This window comes from Etheostoma cragini, chromosome 18 (genome assembly GCF_013103735.1).
Source record: "Etheostoma cragini isolate CJK2018 chromosome 18, CSU_Ecrag_1.0, whole genome shotgun sequence".
Classification (NCBI taxonomy): domain Eukaryota; kingdom Metazoa; phylum Chordata; class Actinopteri; order Perciformes; family Percidae; genus Etheostoma; species Etheostoma cragini.
In genome coordinates this window covers 9,684,247-9,711,500 of record NC_048424.1, presented here as the reverse complement: position 1 = coordinate 9,711,500, position 27,254 = coordinate 9,684,247, and the positions used below count along the sequence as shown (strand labels likewise).

Genomic DNA, 27,254 nt, shown 5'->3' with positions numbered 1-27,254 from the left:
GAAAAATGGTTTCATTAACGTTCCCACAACAGTAAGAAAGACCAGTGGCGGTTCTGGAACATTTCAAATGGAGGGGCCAGGCTGGGGCCACGTGCGAATTTAGGGGTAGCAAATATATTATATGTAACCACAATACAATACAGTACACATACTGTATAACAATAAACACAAGAATACTCAATCAGTGTTTACCTACATTTTATCTACCATCACATATAAATAATAACCCCTCTTTAGGGACAAAGGTTGGGTTAAAATGTATGAAAGAATTTGACACAGTTAGGGGATCAGAGAGGGGTTGAGGCTGAATATTCACATTACAGATAACAACATGAATCGTTGCAACATAAAGCTTTTCTATATATTACCTTCTTGCTGTAGCCCTGTCGTTTCTGCCGCGAGCCAACAGAGTAAAGTGCAGGTATGAGGTCCACAGGGCAGTCGGCAAAGTACTCGCAGCAGGTCACAGGAGACTCGTGGATAGTCAGAGGATAGGGGTTCTCGAATATAGGGTAACTGTTAGCAAGAGGGCAAAGACAAAGTCACTCTTAATTCAATTAGTCTGCCTGCCAAGTATCAGTGCATCAATCTCATTCAGTACTGCATGCATACTAAAGAATAAGATTAATGGAAGTAAGTTATATCATGTAGAGGCAAAATATAATGAAGATAATGAGTGATAATAACTGCCAACTGTGTCATTTTATCCCACGTCTAGGGAAAAAAAATTGATGAAGAGGTATTTAATAAAGAGTCAGACTCACCCATTTTGTGCAAGGTCGATCACCACTAAATCCTTTTCTAGAAGGACCACCACAGCGTAAGGTTCCTGAAAATCTGCATAGAGAAACAGCAAAGCAAGTCATTCATTTCACCATACTTTCAGTAGTGTAATTACGAGAGAGAGAACTCCCCTGAAATCTACAAAACCACAGGGGAGGAATTTCTCATACTTTATATGGCAAATGTTATTACCATATCTGTGCCCTGAAGTTGGGAGGGCAGGAATGTTTAACGCTTCATTTTCATTAATCTATGTGATTTGGGTCTGTGGGGGATAGTGCTCCGGTTAAATATTTGTCTCAGTCTGATTTGGGAGTAGAATTTTATATAAAACCTTAAGATGATTCTCCCTTATAATAGATTTTAAACCATTGTATTGAATGAATTGATAAAAGGAATGCACTGATTCCACCCACAGATATACTGTACATTTATATATATTTATATCTTAGAAGGCACAGCACTGGAACCAGTACAGATCAGCCTGATATTTCCACATATCTCTGATTCTGGTCACAGTCTGAAAGCATTATAAAAGTCATAAATACTAGTAAGGGGGACACACACATCCTGCAATAACATGGACAAATAAATAGGTCAGGTCTAACAGATAAACTGCGAATACAAACATAATACAAAGAAAATTCATGCTTATAATAAGTACTTAAAAAGATGCAAATAATTCCTTACATTCATAGATTTACACAGACCACATCAGAGCTGCCCACTTTTCTCTTCTATGTTTTAGCCAATAATTGCCTCCTCCAAAGTAGCAGGGGGTTAAGTGCTTAGCTTTAGGGCACATCGACAAAATATATGATAAAGTAAGAGAAATAACTAGCTTTCTAACCCTTAAAAAAACTTGGTATGGGTAAATTGGCTGTGGACGTTTGAATTGGAAATAGCATCACACACACCCCAGAGCGCCACCCTTCATATATTTGTAAATTATTGATATGCGTGTGTGGCTGCAAACTAGTGTTCAGAGAACAATCTGTTTTTTAAAGCTGAAAGGCCTCAGGCTGTCAGAGTCCACCAAGGTTAAAACACTTTACTGTTGTCATTACATCTCTCACTGTCCTTCTCATTTTACTTGCCAGACACTGGTCTACAAATGTTTCATATTCTCCTGTGACTCATTATTTAAATCCCTGAACAGTATCTCTATGTCTGTTCGTTTTTGCATTTGGGAGAGGCTAATGTAACTGTAATTATGGTCAATTCCACTGATGATTTACCTAAATATTTACCAACTAAATACAATTAAGGTAATCATCAAAACAAAAAACTTATTTTCTATGATAAAGAAAAAGTTGGTCAAGTTGTAAATAAGGTTGTGAATAGAGCACATTTAGGAAAACTCCATCTACTGAGTAAAGACATGAGGTGTGGCTGAAAGCTTCTGAAAACCAAGTAAGTGGACCTTGTTGTAAGAATATTTACTGTACTACTATGTGTTACAATACTTTGTCTGCATCTGGAGCCAGATGATCATGGATTATCCACCTCCTCCATGCACCCACGCTGCACCAGAGGTTACATATGTACTGGATTACATGCAGTCTGGATCCTATACTATAACATTCAGCTCCACTTTGACTTGTTTTTGCTGTTAAGTCCTCAATACGGGAAATAAGATATTCATTTAATTTTAATGGAAGGCTATTGTGTTCAAAGAGATGAAATGAAAAAGTAATGTGGTGTGTTAGATAATGAAACTGGGATAGGATCCTTCCCCTTGGGGAATTTCATATTTATTACAGAAACACTAACACAGGGGCGAGCAATCCGACATAATTTAAAGGTGCATGTGCGGGGGTGATTCTAATGCATTGTTGAAAGGAGGATGAGATTACCCGTACAAATGCAATGTTCAGACATGCACACACTTTATGAGCACATACACCACATCCACAATAACATAAACTCACCATTAGAGTATGGTGTCTCACAGAGTGTAAGGAAGTCTACTATAGGATAGTCCATCTCCAGCACAGCGGTACTTTTCCCGTGCATTACCGTCAAACAAGGCCGCCGGCCCACCGTGTCGTAGGACAGACCCCCAGACAGGATTATAAAGGGCTCCCTGGAACGTGCACACACATAGGTATAAAAATCTTAATGGCTAATAAAATGTACTAGTTTTTGATCGATCCATTCAAGACATTTGAACTGTAGTAACTGAAGAAAGTACTGGAGAATTCAACCCTGATACATTTTGCCATGATACCGAGAGGAATGCTGTTTTCTTCATCACATTATTTTAATATCAGAATATTGACGTAAAACTATGTGTGTATGAGTTCTGGTTAGCTCTTAGTCTGAAGCACATGTGCTACTCACATTGCCTTGGCAACATCTTATAACCCCTGTCAATAACTTTGATGTGCCTTTGCTATTATTGTGATCTGACAGGGGGAGAGGGGACTGAGTACATCAAATGTCTAAAATACAAAAATACTAGAAGGAATAGCCGTGGGTACATGTAATGATATGTGTGTGTGTGTGTGTGTGTGTGTGTGTGTGTGTTCGTGTGTGTGAGAAAGACCCAATAAAGCCCCTTTGAATTGAAAGAGAGAAAGAGATTCTGTACAGTGCAGTGTATAATCTATGTTACACCTAGTACATAAGAGAGAGAGAGACAGAGAGAGAGAGAGAGAAAGAGAGAGAGAGAAAGAGAGAGAGAGAGAGAGAGAGAGAGAGAGAGAGAGAGAGAGAGAGAGAGAGAGAGAGAGAGAGAGAGAGAGATACCTTACCCAATTCTAGTGGTTTTGTACTCCACTTTGAGGATTGGTTTGCAAGGCTCTGGCTTCTTCCCGTCCTTGGGCTGTTTTCCTAAAATAGAACAAACAAAATTTACTTTAGTTAGTTCATCTCTCTTCACCTCTTCTCCTCTGTTGTTTGTCCTGTCATCTCATCTTTTTTTCTCCCCAGAAGCTGCACTTAAATTGCAGCTCTAAACAATAGCCAGACAATAACAAAAGGCTATTCATCAGAGAGGATAAAGACAAATGCAGGGGTAGGGCTCATGCAAAGAAGGTGAGACGACCATGGATGATTTACAGAATCCATCTATTCAAACCTCAAGGTTGCTCCATGCGCAGGCAAATTTGCACATCCATCATTCGTGTGCATATTTTTGTCAGAATGCACAATAAGTGGCTGAATATATATCTGAACTATAACTGAAGAGTCGCATTGAGCCCTAAGGCAGCTTATACATAGCACATCTGTATTAGAAGTGCTTTGAATAACTACATCCAAATAACAGATTTCTAAAAAGACGATTAAAGGAGGACTTATGAGCCTAACTTAAATCTGTCAAAAGAATTTGCATCATTGTTCATTAAATACCAAACTAATTATGTATGCAGCAGTGGGAGAAACAACTAATTAAAAAGCCTGTGTGGTGGTCCTGCAATCCCCGAAACACAAAACCAGCTTGAGAAACTGGTTAGAAGTTTTCCCTTTCATTTAATTTCTTTCATTGTTCCTCTTTCTGACTCTCTGTCCATTTGTTGCACTCACACACTGTCTAGTTCTTCCAGGCCCTTCATCTGGGTGAGTTTTCAGAGTGCTCTGTGGGGTGAGTAGGTGTGTGGGGAGACAGAGAAGTACTGTATGGATTAAAATGCATCTTCAAAAGAGCAGACTTGCTTTTCCACAGGAAATAAACAGAGTACCGGCATTAATGTACGGACGCGCAGACACAAAGTAAAGCAAACAGAGGCAGGAGATAATTGAATTGACAATAATCCTCCATGTGCAGGAGACTCTGGATTTGATGAGTATAGAGACAGGTGGCTGAACTCTAAAACTCTACTATGAGACCTTAAAAAGTCATCAGTATAGGCAAAATCTGTGTTTTTCTGATGTAAGGAAATACATGATTTTATCTCCATATGGCCTATCTTACATAAGGTTTGACATCCACACATTTTTGTGCAAGTAAGACGAATCATTGATTTCTTGGGAGCAGTGGCTTTTTTTGGTTTTTGACCCCTCAATACAAACCAATGTCTATTGGTAATCCCTCTTCACAGACTGCACGTCTATAAATTGTGAGCAGTTTGATTGCAGGGGGATTTTCTTGTTAATCCTGAATACATTTTAAAAGCCTGAAGAGTTACAATTATAGTGTGACTATCACCAGACCAAGCGCAATCTTTTGAGATTGAACATTAGTCTGGGAAGTCTGCTTTGTATTTTCTAAGAGAGGCACGATCAACGGTCATAGTACAAATGACTCTGTATGCAACTGAATAGTCCTTTAACCAATCAGACCAACGATCCGGGTGACGTATGGCATAAACGGGTTGCTGCGCTTCGGTGGCCGCTAGGTTGAATGTAAACAAAAAGCTTCTCTATCGTCATCATGTTAATCCCACCAACAGCACGTCAGGTGGATAAGATAGTTTGTAATTTGTCCCCACAGATTTGGAAAAAGCAAACATTAAATTATTTTTCAAAATAAGGCGGTTCTTTCCCTTTAACCTTTGTTTTCATAATCATCTTGCAGCCCCTTAGATACATCTTGTACTAGAATGCTTTAAGTAGGTTGGAAACCACTGGTTTTGACGAGTCCTTTACTTTTCCAGCAACCTGTTTGTCTCAGGGAGGGTATAATAATAATAATTATATAATTATTAAAAAAACTGTAATTATTTAGCACTTCATACAAAAAGATTCCATGCAATATGCTTCACAAAATACAAGTACAAAATAAAGATGCAAGAAATAAGATAACACTGCAATTATAGCGAAAAGGATATTTAAAAAAGAAACAAAAAGAGCAGTAAATTAAGTACAATTAATTCCAATAAAGTAAAATACTTTAAATGTTTCTAGGGTAAAAGATAAATTTGCCAAGCATATTTTTTGGCTTGGTCTGTCTTCAAACAATGTTTGTTTTTTTTGAAAAGGAAGTTTCGAAATCATTTTTAAGATATTTCTTTTTCTTAAGGCACAGATATGTTGCGCAAAACTAAACAAATGCATTACTATTGTGGAGGGATTAAATTGCTCATATTAGGAAAAAGATAAAGTATGGGGTTATTAATAATTACCTAACCTAATATAGTTAATTGTAAGGTTAAAATTAGATCCTCATGGTATGAAATCTACCAGAATTGTTGAATTCCAACATATTTTATTTATTTTTGAGTATGTTGGAATAAGAGGTCCGACATGCATCTGGGTGTGGCTAAAATCCCTCCCTGTCTACTAGAGTATATAACAACAGTGGACTATAGAATAGTGAAAAATATCCTCCTTGTCCCAAAATCACCACAATGGGAAAGCTTTTTGTGAACACTGCAGAACACAACACTATCTGATCTGTAGAGAGTAGTATATGAGTGAGTTAGGGAGGGATTTCAGACACTGTGTGTGAGTGTGTGTTTGTATTTGTGTGTGATTCCACCTCCTTACCGTGTGGGGTGATTGTCTGTATGGGCTTGCCCTGGCCTCTGATGTTCCATATGGTCAGAGTTCCATCTGAGTGACTGCAAATGAACTGCTTGCCCTCGTGATGCCAGGCAACGGAGTGGATTGCCTAGGAAACAACATGCAGGAAGCAGGCGGGGTCAGTGGTTCAGCAGGATGAAACATCATGTGCCACCATCTCCCTACAATTCTGTTGCATGGCGGCAGCCATACGGTCCAGTGTTTATACGTGGGTTAAACACCCCCGGCTCTGGATTATACACTCTTCAACAGATGGTGAAAGTGAGATAAAAGGGTACGGCCCCTTCCTTCAGAACATTTCCTGTGGCATAAATGCATATATTAGAAGACAATTTTATATGACATGATGCTGAATATGGAGAAAAGCCGAAAATGGGTTGGTCATTTTATTCAGGATCGCCAGGAGTAAGGTTTTAGTACCATGGCAATTCTATTTCATAAAGACACAAATTGACTGGAGGAAAAAAAGGTCTTCAACAGTTGGAACAAAGTTGTTCTGGTGCATTCAGGTTCATCTGGTGTCATTTGGAGTCGTGGATTAAGATCAAAGTATTTAGTTAGCCTGTCTGTTAAACCCAAAAAGCAAAGAAGAAGCAGCGAGGGTGAAAGAAAAAACATCTGTCAGTAATGTGTGTTTAAAAGTAAGAAAGGAAGTTCTAAAACAAGTTTAAAAAGAAGAAATGAAAGTGATCCCAATTCTAATATCTACATTATATACTACTTACCTTTGCTTTAGGCCTATCGCGGCACGACAAAGTAAAAAAATAAAAAGAACCAAATGAAGAAATTGAATCAGAGAAAAGATAACAGATATATAGAGAAGAATAGAGAGTGACAGGAAAGAGTTAGAGAGATGAGGCCAGCTCTTTCCTTCTATCGTCCACGTCCTCTTAACAGTCTAGTGACTGTTGTAATCCCGGCTCACAATCATTTATCTACTGACAAGCAATCATTGAAAGCAAAAACACATCTTGCTCAAATTATGATTGTAAAGGGCAACCTTGCTTATAGATGCCCATTTAATAGCTCATAATTTAAGTCAGCAAAACGTTAGGACATTAGGTAAATACTACAAAGACGCACCAAATCTGGGTGAAACTCCCAATAGCTTTCAGAGCAGTTTCATGATGCTTGTCAAATTCATTTTTGCCCAGAGGCACGTTCTTACCAGAAGACCTGCAGCGTCAGTAACATGTCGCACCACGAGCCCAGTGCTTTGTCAGGGGAAATATTCTTTCAGAAACAATGATTGGACATATTCTCTGCCGTATTAGGTAAAACCTTTTCCTAAAAAAAAGTGTTCTTCTTTGTCATGTTTCTCCATTTTTTTCCATCTTGCACTCTTTAATATTCAAGCTAAAGCTCTACTTTTTGTGTGCACTTGCCACTAGTTTTCCTCGTCTCCTTGCCTCACATCGCTCATCTGACCAGAATGATTGCCTGGCTGTCAATGCCGATGTGAGCGCTCGGTCAGGTTAAGGCCATCTCTTCCAATTGAAGCTGCTATTTATTTAGGTGTATATCAATTTCGCCTTCGGTGTGTCATTAATCATAAAGGGTGCTGTGTGTCAGGCTCACTGAATGTGTTGAGTTTTTTTTTTTTAAAGGCAAATTGAGATACTTGGGGAACCAATGTCAACTCGTGGCAAACCGGCCATATGCTCACCACAACAAATCTAATTGTATCTTACCTAGAGTGAATTGTGTTATATTTATACGTTTTGAGGGGTAATGAACTCCGTCTATTGCTTGCTGGTAAAGTATGTAACCCATGACACATGCATCTTGCTTTACAAGATTTCTTCTGCTTTTCCTTGCACTCACAGAGATGAAACCAATAATGTAATACCGTGTAGAACCTCCTGACGTGGGTGTTTTGGGACGCATAGCCTTGAGGATTTTCAAAGGTCTCACTATCCTGGTTTTCTCAATAAGATTCAGGTCACCGTGGACTTGATGGGACAGAACCATGTGACATCATGCCGCATAGACGCACAACTCACATTAGCTCATTACACAGTTAATGACTCATTCCCTCTCACTCACACACAACAAAGACGCATAAATGAAACATGACTAAAGTTCTCTTTTCAAGAAATTCTTTAGCTATGGAGTTTCCTGATTTCCTGTTCATGATGATTGTATCCTTGGAAATAATTAGAGCTGTAATGAGTCATGGTTTATGTGTCTTATCTAAGCTGTTGGCGGATGTGAGTCCTGGAAGGCAGGCTGACAGGGACAGGTGGGATGCAGTTTGTCAATAATTTGTTGCCAGAAATGATTCACAGGTGTGCACTGCCAGGTGGTGTGGATGTAGTTGCACCTGGTGTGCTGAACACAGTGTCAACACATTTTTAAATTTGGTAAAATATTTAGCATTCCACACTCTGGAAATGTGTGTTATCCTATACTGCATAACTAGACAGTTTAAAGCATATTCCTAACTAGACAGTATAAAGTGTGTTCCTGGTTATTTGGGACCCGGCATTTGGACTCATTAAAAGGTTCACATTTGATCTATGGATAAATAAAGTTTTAATAAAGATGAGATGTGCTTGGATACCAGTGGGGGAGGGTCTATTGTGTTTTTTCTTCATGTTGATTACAGCCCGGATCCTTCTTCTTATTTGACTCTCATTCACCCTACAGAGGTGCTTTGACAAAGACTGAATTCTGGAAATCTATCGGTGCATTGTTCGCTGTGACCGTCCCAATAGGGAACAAAGCACTGTGCTTAATTGGAAATTGAGCAGGCTAATTGGGACACATGGTACTCATCATATCAAACAATACTAATTAAAAAGACTAATTTTATGATTTATTACATCAGGTCAGTTTTCCCAGATTGGTCTTCGGGGAATGAGAGAATTCAGTCAACATTTATTAGAGTCACACACACAAACAAGTGTGTTCTCACATACACACACACAAACACACACACGCACACACACACACACACACACACACACACACACACTCACCCAACACAAACACAGTAATTCAAGGCAAAGATATAAACAAACACACAAATTGAGAATGGCAAAGGAAAATAGACCTACACATAAACATGCATATCACAGCTCTAATTAGAGAAGCTTTTGCGAGAGCTGTGTCTCAATTGGACACAAAGACAGCTTGGCCCTGAAGTACCACACACACACACACACACACACACACACACACACACACACACACACACAGGGGCTGGTAATTCAGATCGAGTAGAAAAACATTTAGCAAAAAAGCTGTAATCTAAAAAACAAGCATTTGGGGGCAAGTATGTCAACAGCTATTTCCATAGAGAAATCCTTTTTGTTTTGGAATGTGAAATCCATTCTGTTTCTGTGTTGTGCTATTATGTAAGCCCTGAAAGATTTAGATTAAGAAAAAAGAACAAATTAAGATTTATTATATGTTAAAAAAGATTAAGCACCATCATAAGTTATGATCATGATTAGAGCCTAATTAAAAATGTTGTTATTATAACTGAACTCTCAAAGTACAACAGAGACTTTGTTGTTTTTAAGTATTTAGTCAAAAAGTGTGAAAGAAATTTGACATTGTTAGTGGTGCTAGACGAAAAGTAATTTACTCTTAAATTCTCCAGAATTACAAATAAACTGCTTATGATTTTTAGACCCTTGCAATGAACATGGACCTAAATTTTCAAGAATTTTTAGACAGGCTTGGCTATCGAGATGGTAATGCTGGTCTGACTGTAATAACTTTAATGATCACTAGACCTTTAATCCAACACTATAGTCAGACCAAAGTTTAATACACGCAAATAAAATCTCCCCCAGACCCCCTTAGGTCTCGCCTGAGCCTGAATGTTTACGATTTTAGGCTCCGCCCCTGGCTTAAAGGTTAAGAATTAGGGACCTACGACAATCAAGTGCACGGTGTGAAGCGCATGGCGCAAGTGCGTTTAGGGTGTGTCTAAATCCACTTTTGTTAGTTTGACGGGAGAAAAAAGGTCCATTCGCCAGGCGAATGGTACAAAAGGCTTGTGTCTTTGTTAATCCATAGGTGTGTTTTTGGCGTAACATGCAATAAACCAATCAGAGTGTCATCTCCCATTCCCTTAAAATGCTACGCACGTTTGTACCTTGGCACATTGCTATTGTGATGGCGGTTTTAAACCGTAACATTTTTATTTGTAATCTTTTGCATGTTTGAGTGCAACTGCACTTCCCTGTGTGTGTATAACAAGCATTGTGTGAGCGCTGTGCATAAGCCTAGGCACATTTTACTAATGGGCTGTTAAAATAAAAATAAAATGCTGCGCTATTGACTTTAGACCAGGTAATTGTCACTTCCTGCTGCCTCAAGATAGCAATACGCCAAGAATTCACCTGAACACACATCCCTGTAAGATCAGCACGAGCACGCCTATGTTCGCAAAGATGGGCGCAGGTGCATTTGCTATTTAAACAACGTAGGCACTGGACGGTCTTAAACGAGCAAAAACATTTTCTCAAAGCCCAAACACTCTCATTGGGCTTTGCGCTGTGCCAGGTGCAAGATAGGACCCTTATTTTCTTTTCATTCTTTTCTACTCCATCCAATAACGGTTGAGAAATTTCACTCTAAAATTAAACTCTGGACAGAAGCATTGGACCAACAGAGTTGATGGTTAAAAACTCACAATAACCTCTTCAACATTTTTGTTTTTGTTAAAGCTATAGTTCTTTGTTTCTGTCATATGAGGAATTCTTAGTAATAACAACAGCACTGTTGGCGCATCCACATAACGCAAGCCTTCAGTGATTGCGCACCCCCCCTACGCAGTTGCAAGTAGTGCTTGTCCCATCAAATCAAGGGGGACACGGAGAGTTAAAAAAAACATGATATCGGTAATAATTTTGTAATTTTTATGTCCGAAGAAGAACACTTGTTGTTGTCCTTTTTCGACGGTGACGCAAAACACATCAGTCGAACTGCTGCGCATGTAACGGACGTTTGTACTACAGGTTTAACAATCACACTTAAGAATCACATTAGGACAACAAATTAATCAACTAAATTTTTTTTTTCTTTTTTTCTTAACAAGGTCAGTACGAAGAGCAACATCCTGATGGATAGAGTCCCACAGAGACTGAAAGCACATAAAGAGTGATATATATCCATCTAATGGATGCTACACCAGACTTTCCAAATGGTCCATAAGCAATGAATAGCAAAGTTATCTCTCAACAGGTCTTAGGGGGAAAGAAAATGCATCTTAATTAAGACAGACTGGTGACAGACTCGGACAGAGTTTTCCAATAATTTGTAGCATTTGCTTCTCGGACAACCAGAGATTTACGACATGCGGTCATATCAAATAGAGTCGGCCAAGCTGTCCATCAAAAAGAATAAATCAGGAACTTACTGGCATTGCCCTATTTGGTCAACCTCATCCGTTGTAATTTTGATTATTTATTTTTGTGTTGAGTGCTACTCATTTCTTTAAAAACAAAACAACTTGTTTTAAATCTGACTGAACCGACAGCTAGCAACTGAAGGTTGCTTATAAATTTTGGTGTTCAAATATATATTAATAACAAATTAACAATAACAAATTCCTCCACATAAGAAGCTTTTGTATTGTTAATGCTTAGTAGTTGTGGGAATAAGTGCACTTTTACTGAGTTATTGTTGGCCTTATCACTCTAAGAACTGTAGGAAGACACACGATGTTGTGGTTTGTATTTGTGTACATAAAAACTGGCTATCATAGTCATGCCAACAATTTCTGCAAGAGAATTACTGGGATTTTGGGCAAAAAACTGCTGGTCCCTTTCCATGATATGACTGAAGAAATGTTGAGAAAAAGAGGAAGAAAAGAAAGAAAAGGCAGTAATAGTGAGGCGAAGTACAACAAAATGATATAAAAAGAAAAAGAGAAATACTAAAACCATTAGGAAGGAAAGTACAAAAACACATTACAGAAAGAAATGTAGTTAAAGAAAAATGCTTGAGATTAAGTTGTGATACGAGAAAAGACGTTGGCCACCAGGAGACAGAGAAGAGGGGATGGAGGGAAGTGACCTGGCAGTGATATCGGTCATTCATCAGTGCTGGACTCCGACCAACGTGTTGAGTCAGACGGACCAAAGTGAAGCTGGGTCAGAGTGACTGATGCTCTCTTGCTAGCACTCACTGGGAACCCATACTGCTGATCCACATCTAATAATAGACAATCCACTGATATACCCAGAGTGGAAGGTGTGCTCTCTCAGCATTTTCAGAGCTTGTAAAAACAAAAGTTTTATCGCCTGTGCTGTTTGTCTGAACTCCGCCGGAATCTTTATAGTCGTCTGGGGGCTACGTTCAAGTTCAGATTTGCTGACATACGTGCAGTTTGACAGCATACCAAAAGCTGCCTTCATTTAAGTAATAACCACTTCATGTTTTCCCTTATTTGCACTACTTGATGACGATGTGTAAGAAAGTGTGTAAGAATTGTTACATAGGTGCCAGGAGCCGACATTACTCACAACAAACATTTGTCTCAACCCTTCGAAAACCAAGACCATAGACCGACTTTCACTTTTTTAAACACCCACACATTTAAGTCAAAAGTAAAATATTCTTCAAGACATGCTTATTCTAAAGTCTGAATCTATCACTGCATGTTCTGCTGTTGAAATGGAGAAGAGGAAAGGCTTCCTTGTTCATTTCAGTCGACAACTTTGACACTTGTTGGCAAGCTTCTAGGCAAATAGCGTTTGAATAAAAGCACATAGAAGGAAAAAGAGCGCACTGCATGAAGAATATAGTTTGACAGATTTAACAGCTGTAAACACTTATTTCACCCTACAGTATTGTCAGCAGCAGAAGCTAAACAGCGATAGAGTTTGCACACGTTTATGATACGTCAAACAATTCCAATTGTGTTAACTAATCCAGGCAATATCAGTGGCTTATAATTAATGTTAATGTTACTGTTAATTAAGTTATGTGTAATGGCAGAAACACCCTAAGAAATGCAAAACATCAATATCTTCGACTTAAATTACATTTTGATTATATAAGTGAATATTATAACACACTAATATCAAGATTAGGGATGGGTGTTTATGGTTGTTTGTTGCTGTTTGTGGTTTCTAAATATCTAAACAAAAAAGATTAGGGCTAAATAATATTTTAAAAAAAATCGATACTGGTATCAATACCGTGAATTCCATTGCGGTTCCTGAATGGTGTTTGGTACTTTGGTACTAAGAAAGAAACAAGATACTAATTTTATGAAAATCCATTTAAGCAAAAAGGAATTACAGCACACAAATCTTTTTGTTTAATACTACGTGAGCCTGGTCGCTGTGCATAAAGTGGAGAGAGAGTCTCTACAACGTGTAACGTTGGACAGCCAATCACAAGCATTATTAGATCTTGGTAGAAGCATGCTGAAGTCTTATTGGCTCACTGACGCTGATGAGATTTACTCCTAGGTTTTGAATGATGAGACTTTTTTACAATTATATAAAGGCAAATCGGTGTGTGCTTAAAAGTACTGAATTTGCTACCCAGCCCTAATCAAGATCATATTTATTTTGTCCTTACCACACACTCTTACCCTCAGAAAAAGCCCTGGTGTCTTTGTCTTCCACATCATTTACTCCTTATTCCGTTTCATCTGTCTACAGCCCTGTCCACAACAGTAATAACAGAAAAGTCACGGCCCAATCAAAAACCACATCTTACTAGTAATGCCACAAAAAAGAACACAAGGGTTGTCTTCAATGCCCCTGAAGGCTGGTCTGGGGCCATAATAAACTTTAAATGTATATCTGACTCTAATAACCATTTGGATGTATTAGCCAAGGGAATAACCCAAAGACATTCCAAAAGAGAGGAAAGAACGGTTTATTGTTGCAGGCTATTTCTCTTTGTCAGTGTACTGTATATCATAGTGAGCGAAAGGAGGAGCAGTCCCTGCCCACTTAACCCCTGATCTCCGGAGAGGTGTAACTATAGGGGTTTGGAGAGAAGAGATGAGCTCCCTTGGGAGATTCAATACTTGAGACAGTAATACCCTGGGAGCAGCGGGAGGATATTAGCTTATCTGAGAGAGGGGGACAGGGCAAAGGCAAAGAGAGAGTGAGAACGTGAGAGAGAGAGAGAAAACCAACTAGATTGAACATACAAAATCCACTCATACTTCTGTGTCTATGAGTCCTCTGGGACTCTTGTTATCTAAGCGTGCTTAAAGCACCACAGCACTGCAAATAAGGTAAGCACCAGCATCTCATTATCTTAAACTGGCGGTAAGTGTCTGTATTTAAGCACTACAGACACAACTATATGACCATGTACATGCTGAACGTGTGTGCGTGCATGTTTGCACAAAACCATTCATTCGGCTGACACCTCAATGACAGGTTTCTGGATGAGATCTCCTTTTTATAGTCATATAAGCAGAAAAACATAAAGTAAATGGAAAGATTATCCAAAATCCTCATAAACAAAGCCGTCAGACATTTCACAACATCTATAACATATCATAGACATACTCCAAATACAGCCACTACATTAGTGGGAATAAGATTTTGTATAAAAACTAATCTGGGAACAGATAACAGGAACAGTCTAGGTGTGAGACATGCCAGGTCAAGAAGGGATCGGAGCAGCTCTGACACTGTCTCTTTTTTATTGTTGTGTTGTATTTTATTTATAGACACACTATTGCCTCTGGGGAAGCCAATAAAGCCACATGACTCAGTGCTTTCAAAAGTGGACCTTTTACAAAATGTTGCCCTTCTTACAAATGCAATATGCAAGCGCAATCACTGTGCAACCTTGCAACATCACTCCAGAGACATGAACACAATGCACTCTACTGTATAAATCATGACATTGTTAAAACATGCATTTCACAAACTGTTCTTCTATGAACATGGCACTACTCATGTGAAAAAAACATCTTCTTCAGTTGTGACTGTAGCATAAGACAAAGAGATTATTTTGTGATGATAGCTTCACACTTTATAGAAAAGCAATTAATGTTAAATAAAAAGTTTCATTTTTGGGGAAATCTGCTTATTAGTGCTGGAGCACCAACAATGTGTCAGTTAGCGAAGGCCCTACTGCTCTTCAGATGTTTTTTCTTCTTATTGTTGTTATTATTAGTAATATCTTCTTTGTCTTTGAACATATTTCTAATGTGCTTGGGCTACTTAAAAACACACAAAATTTGGTACAACAGTTGGTAAACTTTGATGATCTTTTTATGTCTTTAACTGGCAGGTTGACCAGATCCCCTTCAAAAGTGTTCAGGAAAGTCTTAAGAGGTTGACGATGCTTCATTTTGAAGATTGTGATTTTTTGTTGTAAAATAAAGTTGTTGTAACTCAAATGTGCATTGTCGGTTCTGCCCAAAATCATTCATGCAGGATAACAGTCCAGGCCTAAAGATATCTTCATAGGTCTAAAGCTTGGGTGTGGTAAATTGGTTCAATAGCACTCCCTTCAGAATTTCAAAGAAGTAGCCTCTGCTGTGTTTCAACTAGATGTATGACATGTGGTAGGCATATGTATCATGTGCAGACTTACAGAAAAGCCTCTTGGAGTCATATCCTACAATTACCAAAATGTCAGCTATAATGAAATTACTGTGCAAATTATGGATGATTTTGGCCATTTGAACGTTCCTTTAACTTACTCCTCCCACAGATCTAACTCAATCAACTTTAAAATTCGTCCTAACAATTGAGTGCAAAGCTTTGGTGCTTTCATCCAACAGTGTGGGTGTGTCTAGGTGTGAAATTACAATGTAACGATGCAAAACAGGTAGTAGTTTCTAACTTCATTCAACATTTACAAGTCAATAATGAGTGACAGTCAGAATGCCACCTACTGAAAACAGGAAGTAAGGCAAAAAGCATTAGACTTAACTGAATTGGACATGGTGGGGTTTAAATATAATATACAGCAACATGATGTAAATATAGTGTGTTCTCGAGTGCACAATATGAACACAGTTAATTGGGGAAAAATTTGAAATATGCAACACTATGCACACTATGGGGGGAATATAGTCTAAATCTTGCATGCAGTGTCCGTTGGTCATGGAATTACACAACCGCATCAACAGGAAGCCGCCGGCATCCCTGACGTGTGTGGAGTGCGAGGGCCCACTCATCGCTGCTTGCAGCTTTTATTTAAGATTGATACCACTCTCATGTCTGTATGCTAACTATAACCAAGGCATATCCAAAGATAACAAAATATGTCTATGGCCATCTCTAGCTAACACATTTCTTGAGGTTTTACTTCAACGAGCATATTAATTCTTTATGTGGCTGGATAGCACAAATCCAGTTAGATTTGGCTGTAAAACTCTCCTCTATCAAGCCAAACCTCATCGTTATCTTCATTAAACTGCACATTAGAGCTGCTATTTCCTATACACACTGACCCGCCCCATTCTGTATCTATACTGAGATAAAACAGGAAGCAAGTCCCATTGCTTCCCAGTCAGCAATCTCTTTGTACCATCATCAGAAGATGAGAGAAGACAGTGTGTGTGTGTGTGTTTGTGGGTGTGAAAGTGTGTGCAAGTGTGTGTGCAATGTACATACACATTCTCAACTCACAAGCCTTGTCAGTTGTAGCAAACTATCTCATATTCTGGGTTTGTTCTAGGAATAAACTCTAACACACACACACACACACACACACACACACACACACACACACACACACACACACACACTGTATACAGTTCAGTTCATGAATATGTGATTTAATTCCCAGTTTTTGTATTAAAAGATGTGCTGTAGATAAGAAGTAGCAGGAATGACTGTAAGCCGTTAGAGTAGAAAGGAAATAGGGGAGATTTGCCTACCTCATCGTAAGTGTAGCGATAGTCGGCCTTCTTTGATTTCAGATCCCACAGGACCACGATCCCAGCCTCAAATCCAATTATAAGCTGAAGAAGAAGAGCGACAGGCAGTCAGTGAGATAGGTAGGAGAGATGACAGAGAGGAGATAGAAACAACCCCATGATGGGTGGAAAAAGAAGTAATACATCTGACATTCTCGCGCAGCATGAAAGGATGTCAGGTATCAGCAGACTGTGGTGGCTCAAAACCTGCCCACCCTGGTTCACAGGCGATAATCACAGAAAATGCTAAAAATATATTTGATTTTAGAACAAAAAGTGTAAGTTTCTTTTTGAAGACTTATTTACAGAAATTCAAATTTATGTCACTAAAGCAGACCAACGAGCCCCGTTTTAACTGTGCCGTGGGAATGACCCCACAAAGCTCTACGTCATGTGCTGGGGACAATGAGGCTGTGTAGAAGCACAGTTTGTGATCAAATACACACACAGTGTGGTAAAGTGGAATAAAGGTAAAGTGGAATAGAGCGTGTGGTGAGTAATCATTGTCTTCTCAACAAGTCAACTTACTTATCGCATATTATTCAAAAAGCTAAGCAAATCAAAGTGGTGCATGAGAAAAAATGGCTTAACCAGTTTATAGAGAAAGAGCAAATCAGGTTCTCCAACTCAAGCTTTTCATACAGTCAGATAATGTCTATTCTCACTGCAACGTCAAACACTGTCACCAAAGTAACAACTTTCTGTTTGTGAGGGTGAGGAATGTAAATGGGTTTAAGGATTTGCTCTGTATGACTGCTATATGAGTGAGAATGACATGTATTATTTAATCAACATGTATATCTTTACGACCTTGCGTGTATTTCCATTTGTGTGGACAGAGAAGTGTTCTAAAGTCTTTTACCTTTCCTTCATCCATGGGGTTATCACTTATGTGGACAACTGGTCCAGGGTGAGCCTTGGAGGACCTTATGAGAGAGACAAAGTGAGAGACATTTAGGGAGTGTTTTTTCTCTTAAAGCTTTTTGACATCAAAAAAGGTCATACACTTATAGAACTTGGGGAGGGTTAAGGTGGGAAGCAAATGTCTTTGAACCTGTGACAGAGGTCTACCAAGGGAGGACAGAGCTAACAATCGCTACAAGGTTCTAAATGGCTGTCCAAAGACATAAGCTCACTTAAGGTTTTGATGGATGGCTCTGTCAGGCCAGGCAGTTCCCTATTGCTATGTTTATGTATGTATGTATGTGGGTGTGCGCGTGTGCACGTGTGCGTGTGTGTGCGTGTGTGTGCCTGTGTGAGTGACCATTTGCACGTCAGCGTAGACATCACAAAATGCTCGGCTGCCCCTTCCTCTCCCCCTCCTGTCTGTGCTTTACCCTCCAGACACCCTTATGTCATATCTCTTCTCTCTGCGTGCCACGTGGCTGCAGAATTTACCTAACCTTCTCTGCCTTTAAGAGATGATGCGGGCTGCAGAAAGCCAGAGAAGGTGACAGCTGAATAAGATTGACTGTTAGAGCCTGAAACATAACCCAGGGACCAGGGAGCAAGGACAGGGATGCCTGACAAGGAGAGGAAAAGGAAGGAGCTGCAACCAAATGTAAGTAAAGCAAAATGAGGCTGTGAGTATTTTCTATTTATCTTCATTCCAGACATAATGGTGATAATAATAAAGTATACAAATTGTATATATTCCAACTGTAATACATGTTTTGGATTTAAATCTATAAGCAGATGATTAATAAAAACTCCTATCCTGCATCCCTGCATCACTATAACAAAAGGCCAAAGAAGGGAAGCATCTACAAGAGTGTGTGTGTGTGTGTGTGTGTGTGTGTGTGTGTGTGTGTGTGTGTGTGTGTGTGCGTGTGTGTTTGTGTTACAAGATAGCAGTTAGTGGGCAGGCAGTCAGTCAGTCAATCAGTTGTCTCTGTATTTAACCTGTTTGTGCCCAAGTTGTTACCTAAGCTCTGCTGCAGCTGGAGCTGTTGATTTATCTAATTCCCCTTCACTGCCTGTTACTCAGCTAACAGTCATCCACATCAGCACGCACGCATGGACGCACGCACGCACTCCCTCACGTACGCACGCACGCACGCACGCACGCACTCCCTCACGTACGCACGCACGCACGCACACAGCAGCAGTAGCAGCACAATTAAGACACATCTTACCATCCACCCATTTGTAAAACCTACATCCACGACAAACAATTCCCCTTTCACTGAATTACAAAATGCACTTTGCATTAAAGCTTCGCTCGACTGTCCCACGTGGTTTATTTCCTCTTGTTTTTCGATTTTATGCATAATGTTCTCCATCGTTCCCCGTGATACTACTTTAAGAAGTATTTTGTTAAAACCTGTTGTCATACAGTAAATAAATCTGACAGGTACATTCACAAAGTCCACAAATACATGTTCAGGTTTGGAGATGAAGGAATCACCATGGCAACAGAGGCAGGATGGGCAGAGCGCAGACAGGCTCCCAAAAATCATCCATACTCTGCCACAAACACACAAACCCACCCACCCACACATAAACAACGCCTGCCTAACTACTTCAACACGCTCCCGTAAGCACACATTTCTGCCTGTGTGCTAATGACTCTGTGTTTTGCATACAGAGTAAAAAAGGTCTTTGGGGACAAGAACATTTGATAATGTGAGTATATATGTGCATGTGGGCCTCTGATAGCTTTTGCATGCTCATACAGATAGATGCTTTAGTGTGCATGAGTACTACTGTATTTGCTACTTTGCTTTTTTTACATTCTTGTCTTCAGCTACTGATTCAAGGTCTTTTACGTCTCTAACACACACACACACACACACACACACACACACACACACACACACACACACACAAGACTGCTAGAGTAAAACAAAATGCCTTGTGGCAAATATAACGCTTGTCCGGTACATCGAAAAATCTTGAAACTATTCTCCCCCTTGGCAGCGTCAGTACAAAAAGTAGTCTGTTATAAACCTTTACTGCAACAAATCTTTCTTTGTATGTCAAATAGTCATCCAACCCAGTGATGGCCTCAGTACATACAAAATTCGACCATTACGTATGTGTTTCAAGCACACACACAAAACTGAGTGCATACACACGCACCATAGAGCAAATGGTGTGTAGCTGACGCAGGGGGGGATGTTTAAGCAATGGGAAACGTAACACCTCACTGAATATGAAAACATATCTTCAGTGCAGGCACACCCAAACGCATACACACACAAAAAAAGTGATTCAAAGAAAAATAACAAACGTATGAAAAAAAGCACAGGTACTTATTCAGCATACATATTCAAGGGCTTAATTAGATACACAAACACACATGTACACTAACACACACATGCACGGTGAAATCCTGAACATCTGGTGACACCACGGGTAACAGTCTGTGACGCAGCACAGGCGCAGTCACCACGACAGAGTCACCGCAGCAACCTGGCTCAAACAGCCCGTTTGCTGCACGTCCATACAGTATGTGGCCTAATGTCACCTTGGTAGAAGTCTTAATGCATCATAGCTCAACACCGATGTTGTTGATGTTGGGTATAATTTCCTAAAAATTAGGTTTACTGACCATAAATTCCAAAAATAACTGAAAAGCTAAAGTTAATAAGTTAGTGTTACGTAGTGTTGAAAACGTTTTAAAAAAGCGTCAAAAGTGTTGAAAAAAGGGACAAAAACATAAACAAAAGTGTTGATTTTCAATTTCGTCCACAACAGGGATAAAAAATATTTCAGCAGAGGCAGGTATATAGCCTATAGATTAGAAATAAGGACCCTGTGTATGGTTATTCCAACATAAACCATGCTCCAGTACAAAGTACTAGGCCAGCTGTAGCCTACTAAGTATAACTAAGGTTTTCAGTACATGAATGAACTGAGATGTAATAATAAATCCTCAAACTGACCAAAACAGTAGTTTAGATCCCCCCTTCCTATTGACTGACAGTGCCATTTTCAGCTCAGCATTGATACACAGAATATTGGTTACTGGCTAAAAGCTTACTGAAAGACAGCAAGAGCAACAAAAACAACATTATGTGATGTGTCGCAGTTAAATGAACAGTTATGGAAATGAGCATATTCACTTATCTGTCAGTTAAATATGAAGTTACAGCTAGCAGCCGATTAGCTTAGCTGAGCACTAACATTGAAATCAGGAGAACAGCTGACCTGGCTCGGTCATGGTTAGAACTCACCTATAATTCCGGAGAATGTTGTTTTTCCACTTTGGTTTTTGTGCGGACAAACAAAGAAGAAATAACATGTTAATTAGTAAGATTAAGAGGCCTAAAATATGGATTTGGATAGAGCCAAGCTGGCTGTTTTCCCTGCTTACTGTCTCTAAGTTAGGCATATCCTGGCTGTACCTAACTTTATATTTAACGGACAGATATAAGTATGGCATCGATCTTAAGTGTTTGCTGAGCTATTTATCCATATAAACAGTGCTTGTATAAGTTTATTTTTGTAATAAACTGAAAAGCAGTTCAGACAAGCAAAAACAGAACTTAGTAAGATGAGTTCAAGACTGAAGTGAAGACAATCAGAAGCTTTTCGACCAATGACATGATTGCTTACTGATGTGAAGTGACTACATACTTTGTACTCTACTGAACAACAAGCTTTAAATAAGCAAAGTTATGTGTAATGTCCACCTCAGGCGTTACAAGGAAAGGTCAATGTACCGGGAGCCTGGGGTCCTGGAACCACTATAAATGGCTTTCAGGATACTGGAGGTACCAGCTGAGGAACTCACATATGTATAAAATCACAGTACGCAAGAACATACGTAGAATCAGGAAAAAATTCAAACAAATAATGACAGTAGCTTTAGGGTCCCAAGTTGGAGAGTGGGAGAAAATGAAAAAGGACAGAAAAAGCCTCAGGCCAACATGTTCACGTGAACTGTGTGTCATACATAGTAAGCTATTAACATTGAACCATTCCTGTCCCACTTCTCTCCGGCATTCTGTACCAAATGACCATCTAGCTGAATTAAATCACACACACAGACGCTGCCAGGTACAAATATATAAACAGCCTTGCATATAGTGCATGCATAGAATTATGCATCATATTAACAACGATTCACAAGTGGACTTATGACATTAATGCCTATAGCACCGACTGAACTATAATGCCATGCAGTTGATTTTGTACTGTAGGATGTGTGTTTGTCTAATAGTCTGTCCAGTGTCAGAGATGTGAGTCATACAAACACACAGAGCACTGGGCCAGGCCAGCCCTGGGGCCACTGGCACAGCTACTGCAGCTTGTCTCCAAATAGCAGGGCCCGAGAGATGATGACCCCAGTACACACACTATTCTAGCCTCATTACCGAATTTCCCAATAGAACAGAGGTGTAGAGCAAGGCTTAACATAAAATCTTTACTAATGCTTACAATAGAATTGTATGTAGTTGGGCCGGATTATGACAAATGAGCCCAACAACATTACGCTCAGTCTATAAAATTTCTTCACAATTGTGGAAAAGGCCTAGCGCAGATTCCATAAACCCAAGGTGACAAACTTCAAAATGCTTATTTTTTCCAACTAACATTACAAAACATTAAGATAGTAGATTTGTGATAATATAAAACGGAGAAGAGCAGTGATTTGGCATTTTTGCTTGATAAATGAACTTTCTTGATCAAACACTTCATTATTTAAAAAAATAGATTACATTTTCTGTCTCCCAACCCATCGTGACAGCAATATTTCCAGTTAATTTAGATCAAGCGCTTTCTTCTTCTGATGAGAGCATCAGAAGAGAAAAATGGGAGCGGTACAGAAGCTTTTGTGGACTGAAAGCATACCGACCTCACAGCTGGCAGAGACATGAGGACTGAGAACAAGAGAATCACCTCACACCTCTCTGATCTGCATCAAAGCAAACCACAGACATACACTCAAACAGATATGCAAACTGAGAGCATCTGTAACAAATCCGTGAATCGATTCCTGGCTCCGCCGCCATCTTCAAGAGTATCCCACAGAATGGCTGCGTGAGCAGTTGAGGCCTGAACCAAAAGATATGGACAGCTCGTTCCCCCCAAACTAATTACGCAGGGCTAGACTTTAGATGGAAACAACACGTCAATGAAAGTGTTGTGGCTTAACAAAGCTGCAGAGCACAGTGTTAAGATAAATAATGTATTGATGATGAGCACAATTAGTCTTTGGGTAGGTTGAGGAAATGGAGGTGATTTGGAGAGGTATACAGTACATATCAAGTAATGCAGGTCATTACGGTTGCAGATTATTGCTGTATTACTATTTAAACACTCGTAATTTGTAGGTATATGTCATTGTATTATTGCAAATACAAATGGAAATATAGATTTTATTATCTTGGACCAGCAATATGGCACATTTGCTGTAATGTTTATCACTTCTGCAATCTGTGATGTGGAGAAGTTGATATTGAGGCTGTGTGACCTTAAGTTTTATGTGAAAGTGGAATAAGGTTCAATTATTAATTCTGATACAAACTTGAGCATTTTTGAAAAGACTAATCTACCTTTTAGCAAAGTCCTGCCAGAGGTTATGGTTGATCTAAAAGGATTTGTCATTAAACCAGAAAATGTATTCTAAAACATAATTTAAGAATTTCTGAATAGCAATAAAAAGGTCACATTGGCAGTTTGGGTGTTTAATTCCCAGCTCTCTCATCCTCATTTCCACATGATGAAGATTTTTAACCTCAAATTGCTCCCAATTACACGCTGAGTGTCTATGTGTGCTAACGGGTGAATGAGTCCATTATTTCAATAATTATAGGCTGTGTTGGTTGAATTATTATTCACTTTCTGTACCTGCAGCTGATATATTTTATAAACAAATGGAGTATTTTTTTAATCAAGCAACAATTTCTCACATTCCAGAGATGTATTAACCTCTCGTAGAAAGAACTGTTTTGTGACCGCGGGAACAGCTTTGGAATAGAGATGATGTGAAAGGAAAGATGAAAAGATGTGTGTGGAGTGTTAGGGGGGGGGGGCTTTAAATTCTAGGTAAAACAAGGTGATTAGGAGTGAAAGGAACTGTAAATGTGAAGGGGGGAAGAGGAGAATAGAGTTAAGCAAAGATAAAATGTGAAAGTTATTGCTTGTCCTTTAGTCAAGAACAACTCCTGTATCTACCTCTCTATCTTATCATCCACATCTGCCCTCTATCTCATTATTACTCCAGTCCTTACCTTCCTCTTCTGCCCTTTTTTTTTCTTTAATTGGAAACCTTTTCCTTCTACCTGTCTATCCTCACTTATCTGCACGAGTGCTCTTCTGCCGTGCCCTCTGTTACCTGCATTTATCCCTCTGTCATTACTCCTTTCCTCTCCTCCATTACTCTTCCTCTTCTGCATGTCCTCTCCCCCAGGCAAAAGCCCCGTCTCATCCATTCCACTCCCGTCTCCTCTCTGTCATCCACTCACCCTCCTCCCCACCTCCTCCTCTCTTTCTCCCACCACACACTTTCTTCCCCGCAGCCCTGTCGACGAGACGAGACGTCTGTGTGTACCATACACTGATCTCGGCAGACACCTGTTCCACCCCTCCCTCCTTCCTCCTATTTCCCTCTCCTCACATACACAGACACATGCACAGAAGGGAATGCAGGGGGAAGTGTGAAGCAAAACGCTCCAGTGAATAATTTAAGTCTCTACAGCAGGGAACCAAAATGGAGCCTGTCAAACTGACAGATCCATTGAAACAGCAAAGAGACAGGTCGCTCGCTACCTGGAGTCCGATACAGTGCCTGGAAATGATTGACCGACTGATGACTCTTTCTTATCTCATTACATTTAAGCTACAATAACCTTTTGCAAGGCAAAATGCTGATTACACAGCATCCCTTACCCCCTTTAAGTGCAGCAAGGTGAGTAAATAGACCCTGGGATCAATGATGCAATGCTGGCAATATGAGTTTGATTCCTGCAGAGTTCAAATATTGATCTGCATATCAGGGATTCACTGTGGATGAGCACCCCCTCCATACAGCACAAAAACCTGTACATCAGCATGCTTAAACTTTGCAGGGAAAAAAAGAACTTTCAGGGCATTAAGGGTGGGAGGCAGCATCAGAAGGTGACACGTGGCCAGTGACACTCACAGTTCAATGGCTTTGTTCCACATGATGACGTAGCCTGAGAGCATAAAGGACTCCACGTTGACGAGGTGGATGTTCCCTCGTTCTGTGCCGATGTACAACCATTTACTCTGGAAGGGCAGGTGGCAGAAAGTTATTCTGTAAAGAGAAGGAGAAGGAGACCCAAGTTAAAAGAGTAGAGCAGAGAATGACAGAGGAAAGGAAGAGGAAGGGTGGACCAGGGAGAACGACATAGACAGCCGAGAGACACAAGCTTCTTGAAAATCACTCGTCGTTCTATTGAAACCAAAGACAAATTATGCAAAACCTTGAGGGAATTATTTACCACTCCATCAGGTGGAAGCAGTTGAGATGAGAGTGGCAAAACCAAAGAGATTTTTTGAGTCATTCAATCAGCCACCTTCTCTCCAGACCTACAGGATACATGAGGGCAAAGAGACACCCATAATTCTCCTGTTTTCATCATCTCTCCTCCATCTCTTCCTTTCATCCAGCCATTAGACTCAGAGGTTAGAAACGTTTCCCTCCTTAACCGTGGCTATCCCTTCATCTTCTCATCCTTTTTCATCTTTTTGTGACGTTTTATCAATTCTTCGATTCAACGTCCAATCCGTCTGAGGAATAATAATATACAACCTTGGTAATCTGGTTTGCTAATATTTCAAGGTTGTCCAGCTCCTCCAGTGATCCTTTTGATTCTGCGCGGTGCTTTGAGCTACACCTGTGGACTTTTGCCGCCTGTGTCTATAAAAACAATGGCTCTGGCTCGTCACCTAGGACACACCGCCCAAGTAGGAAGAGAAATAAAGTTGTGTTCATCTCTTTTGACAGCACTTTCTTTTTTGTCCCTTATTTCCAACAGGAAGGACACACTACAGTGCCACAACAAGTTTAATATCTTAATGTTATATCTGCTGTCAAAGCCGCTTTACAGTATACAGTATTTATAGAAAATATTACATTGACATAAAATAAAGTGTATTAAACTCACGGCCAGGCCCTGTGCAGTATCCCAGGAAAAAAATAACCCCCTTTCCCATGCTTTAATGACTCTTTCTAAATTACATTTTATCCTGTACAAATTTGGCAAAGGACGTTAGCTGTATATGAATGTCTTTTGTAGGAGAAATGGTTAAACAGAAACATTGCATTTATACTGTATGGATATGCGTATACTTATCACAGCAAAACACTGATTTGCAGTGATTTACAATGTGTTTTAATGCTCAGAAAGCCGCTCTCTCTCCCCCACTCTCTCTTTTTCCGAGACTATCTCACACGGTTGCTCCAGGGCTTTATTGAGAGTAGCAGTTCCTACTACAGCACACAAACACAAACACACACACACACACACACACACAAACACACACAACCCTATCTGCCCCAAAGCTCTGTTCCAGAAAATGAATATTGGAGGAGAGGCATCCGGATACTTGACATAAATTTCATTCACAGAGTGCAAGATACTCACAAAACAACACACTAACCTACATTTACATACAGCAGGAATATGGTCTGGCTTCGTCAAATATGAGAGTAATAAGAGTTGCATATGCTCATTCTAGTCTCATCTGACTAGGCAAGTTGACTTGGGGCAACTTCCCTTTTTTGCAATTCTTTCTTCTCCGAAATTTTTTTAGATACACTATCAATGAGTGTTGCACAATACATTTTTAAGGAAAAGTAAAAACATAATCCAGGCAGCCTTGTGTTTAAAAAATGTATTTGCCAAAGCAAATTATTTTTATATGAAGATTATGAACATGATGTGTAATAGACAGGGTAGCAAGAGCATGAGCTGACTTACTACTGTAACATAAACAGCTGATCATTGAGAAGCAGACTGTCTAATGAATGTAATGTCCTTTTCCATCTATGCATTTGAGGGCGGGATTTGGTGGTTGGTTTTCGGGGGTTTGATTTTGTAAATCACAAACACTGTGTTAATGAACGTCTATCTGTCTATACATGTGTTATGGTTTGGGGTTTTTGTTGGGGTATTTGTCCTGTTTGGCCTTCCCTGTGTTTTTGTCCCGGTTTTCCCAT

At 39.6% G+C, this 27,254-nt stretch overlaps 1 protein-coding gene across 5 annotated transcripts in view; it reads right to left on the bottom strand.

Annotated features, from left to right (window-relative positions):
* stxbp5a (syntaxin binding protein 5a (tomosyn)) overlaps positions 1-27,254 on the bottom strand; it is a 93,715-nt gene that overhangs the window by 23,520 nt on the left and 42,941 nt on the right. For all 5 annotated transcript variants that reach the window (XM_034899839.1, XM_034899841.1, XM_034899838.1 and 2 more), the window contains exons 5-12: positions 25,212-25,346; positions 17,982-18,045; positions 17,081-17,164; positions 6,214-6,337; positions 3,540-3,618; positions 2,715-2,869; positions 765-837; positions 369-516 (exon numbers count right to left, since the gene is read on the bottom strand). In XM_034899839.1, the coding sequence (XP_034755730.1) occupies positions 369-516; positions 765-837; positions 2,715-2,869; positions 3,540-3,618; positions 6,214-6,337; positions 17,081-17,164; positions 17,982-18,045; positions 25,212-25,346 (862 nt within the window). The remainder of the gene's footprint in view (positions 1-368; positions 517-764; positions 838-2,714; positions 2,870-3,539; positions 3,619-6,213; positions 6,338-17,080; positions 17,165-17,981; positions 18,046-25,211; positions 25,347-27,254) is intronic.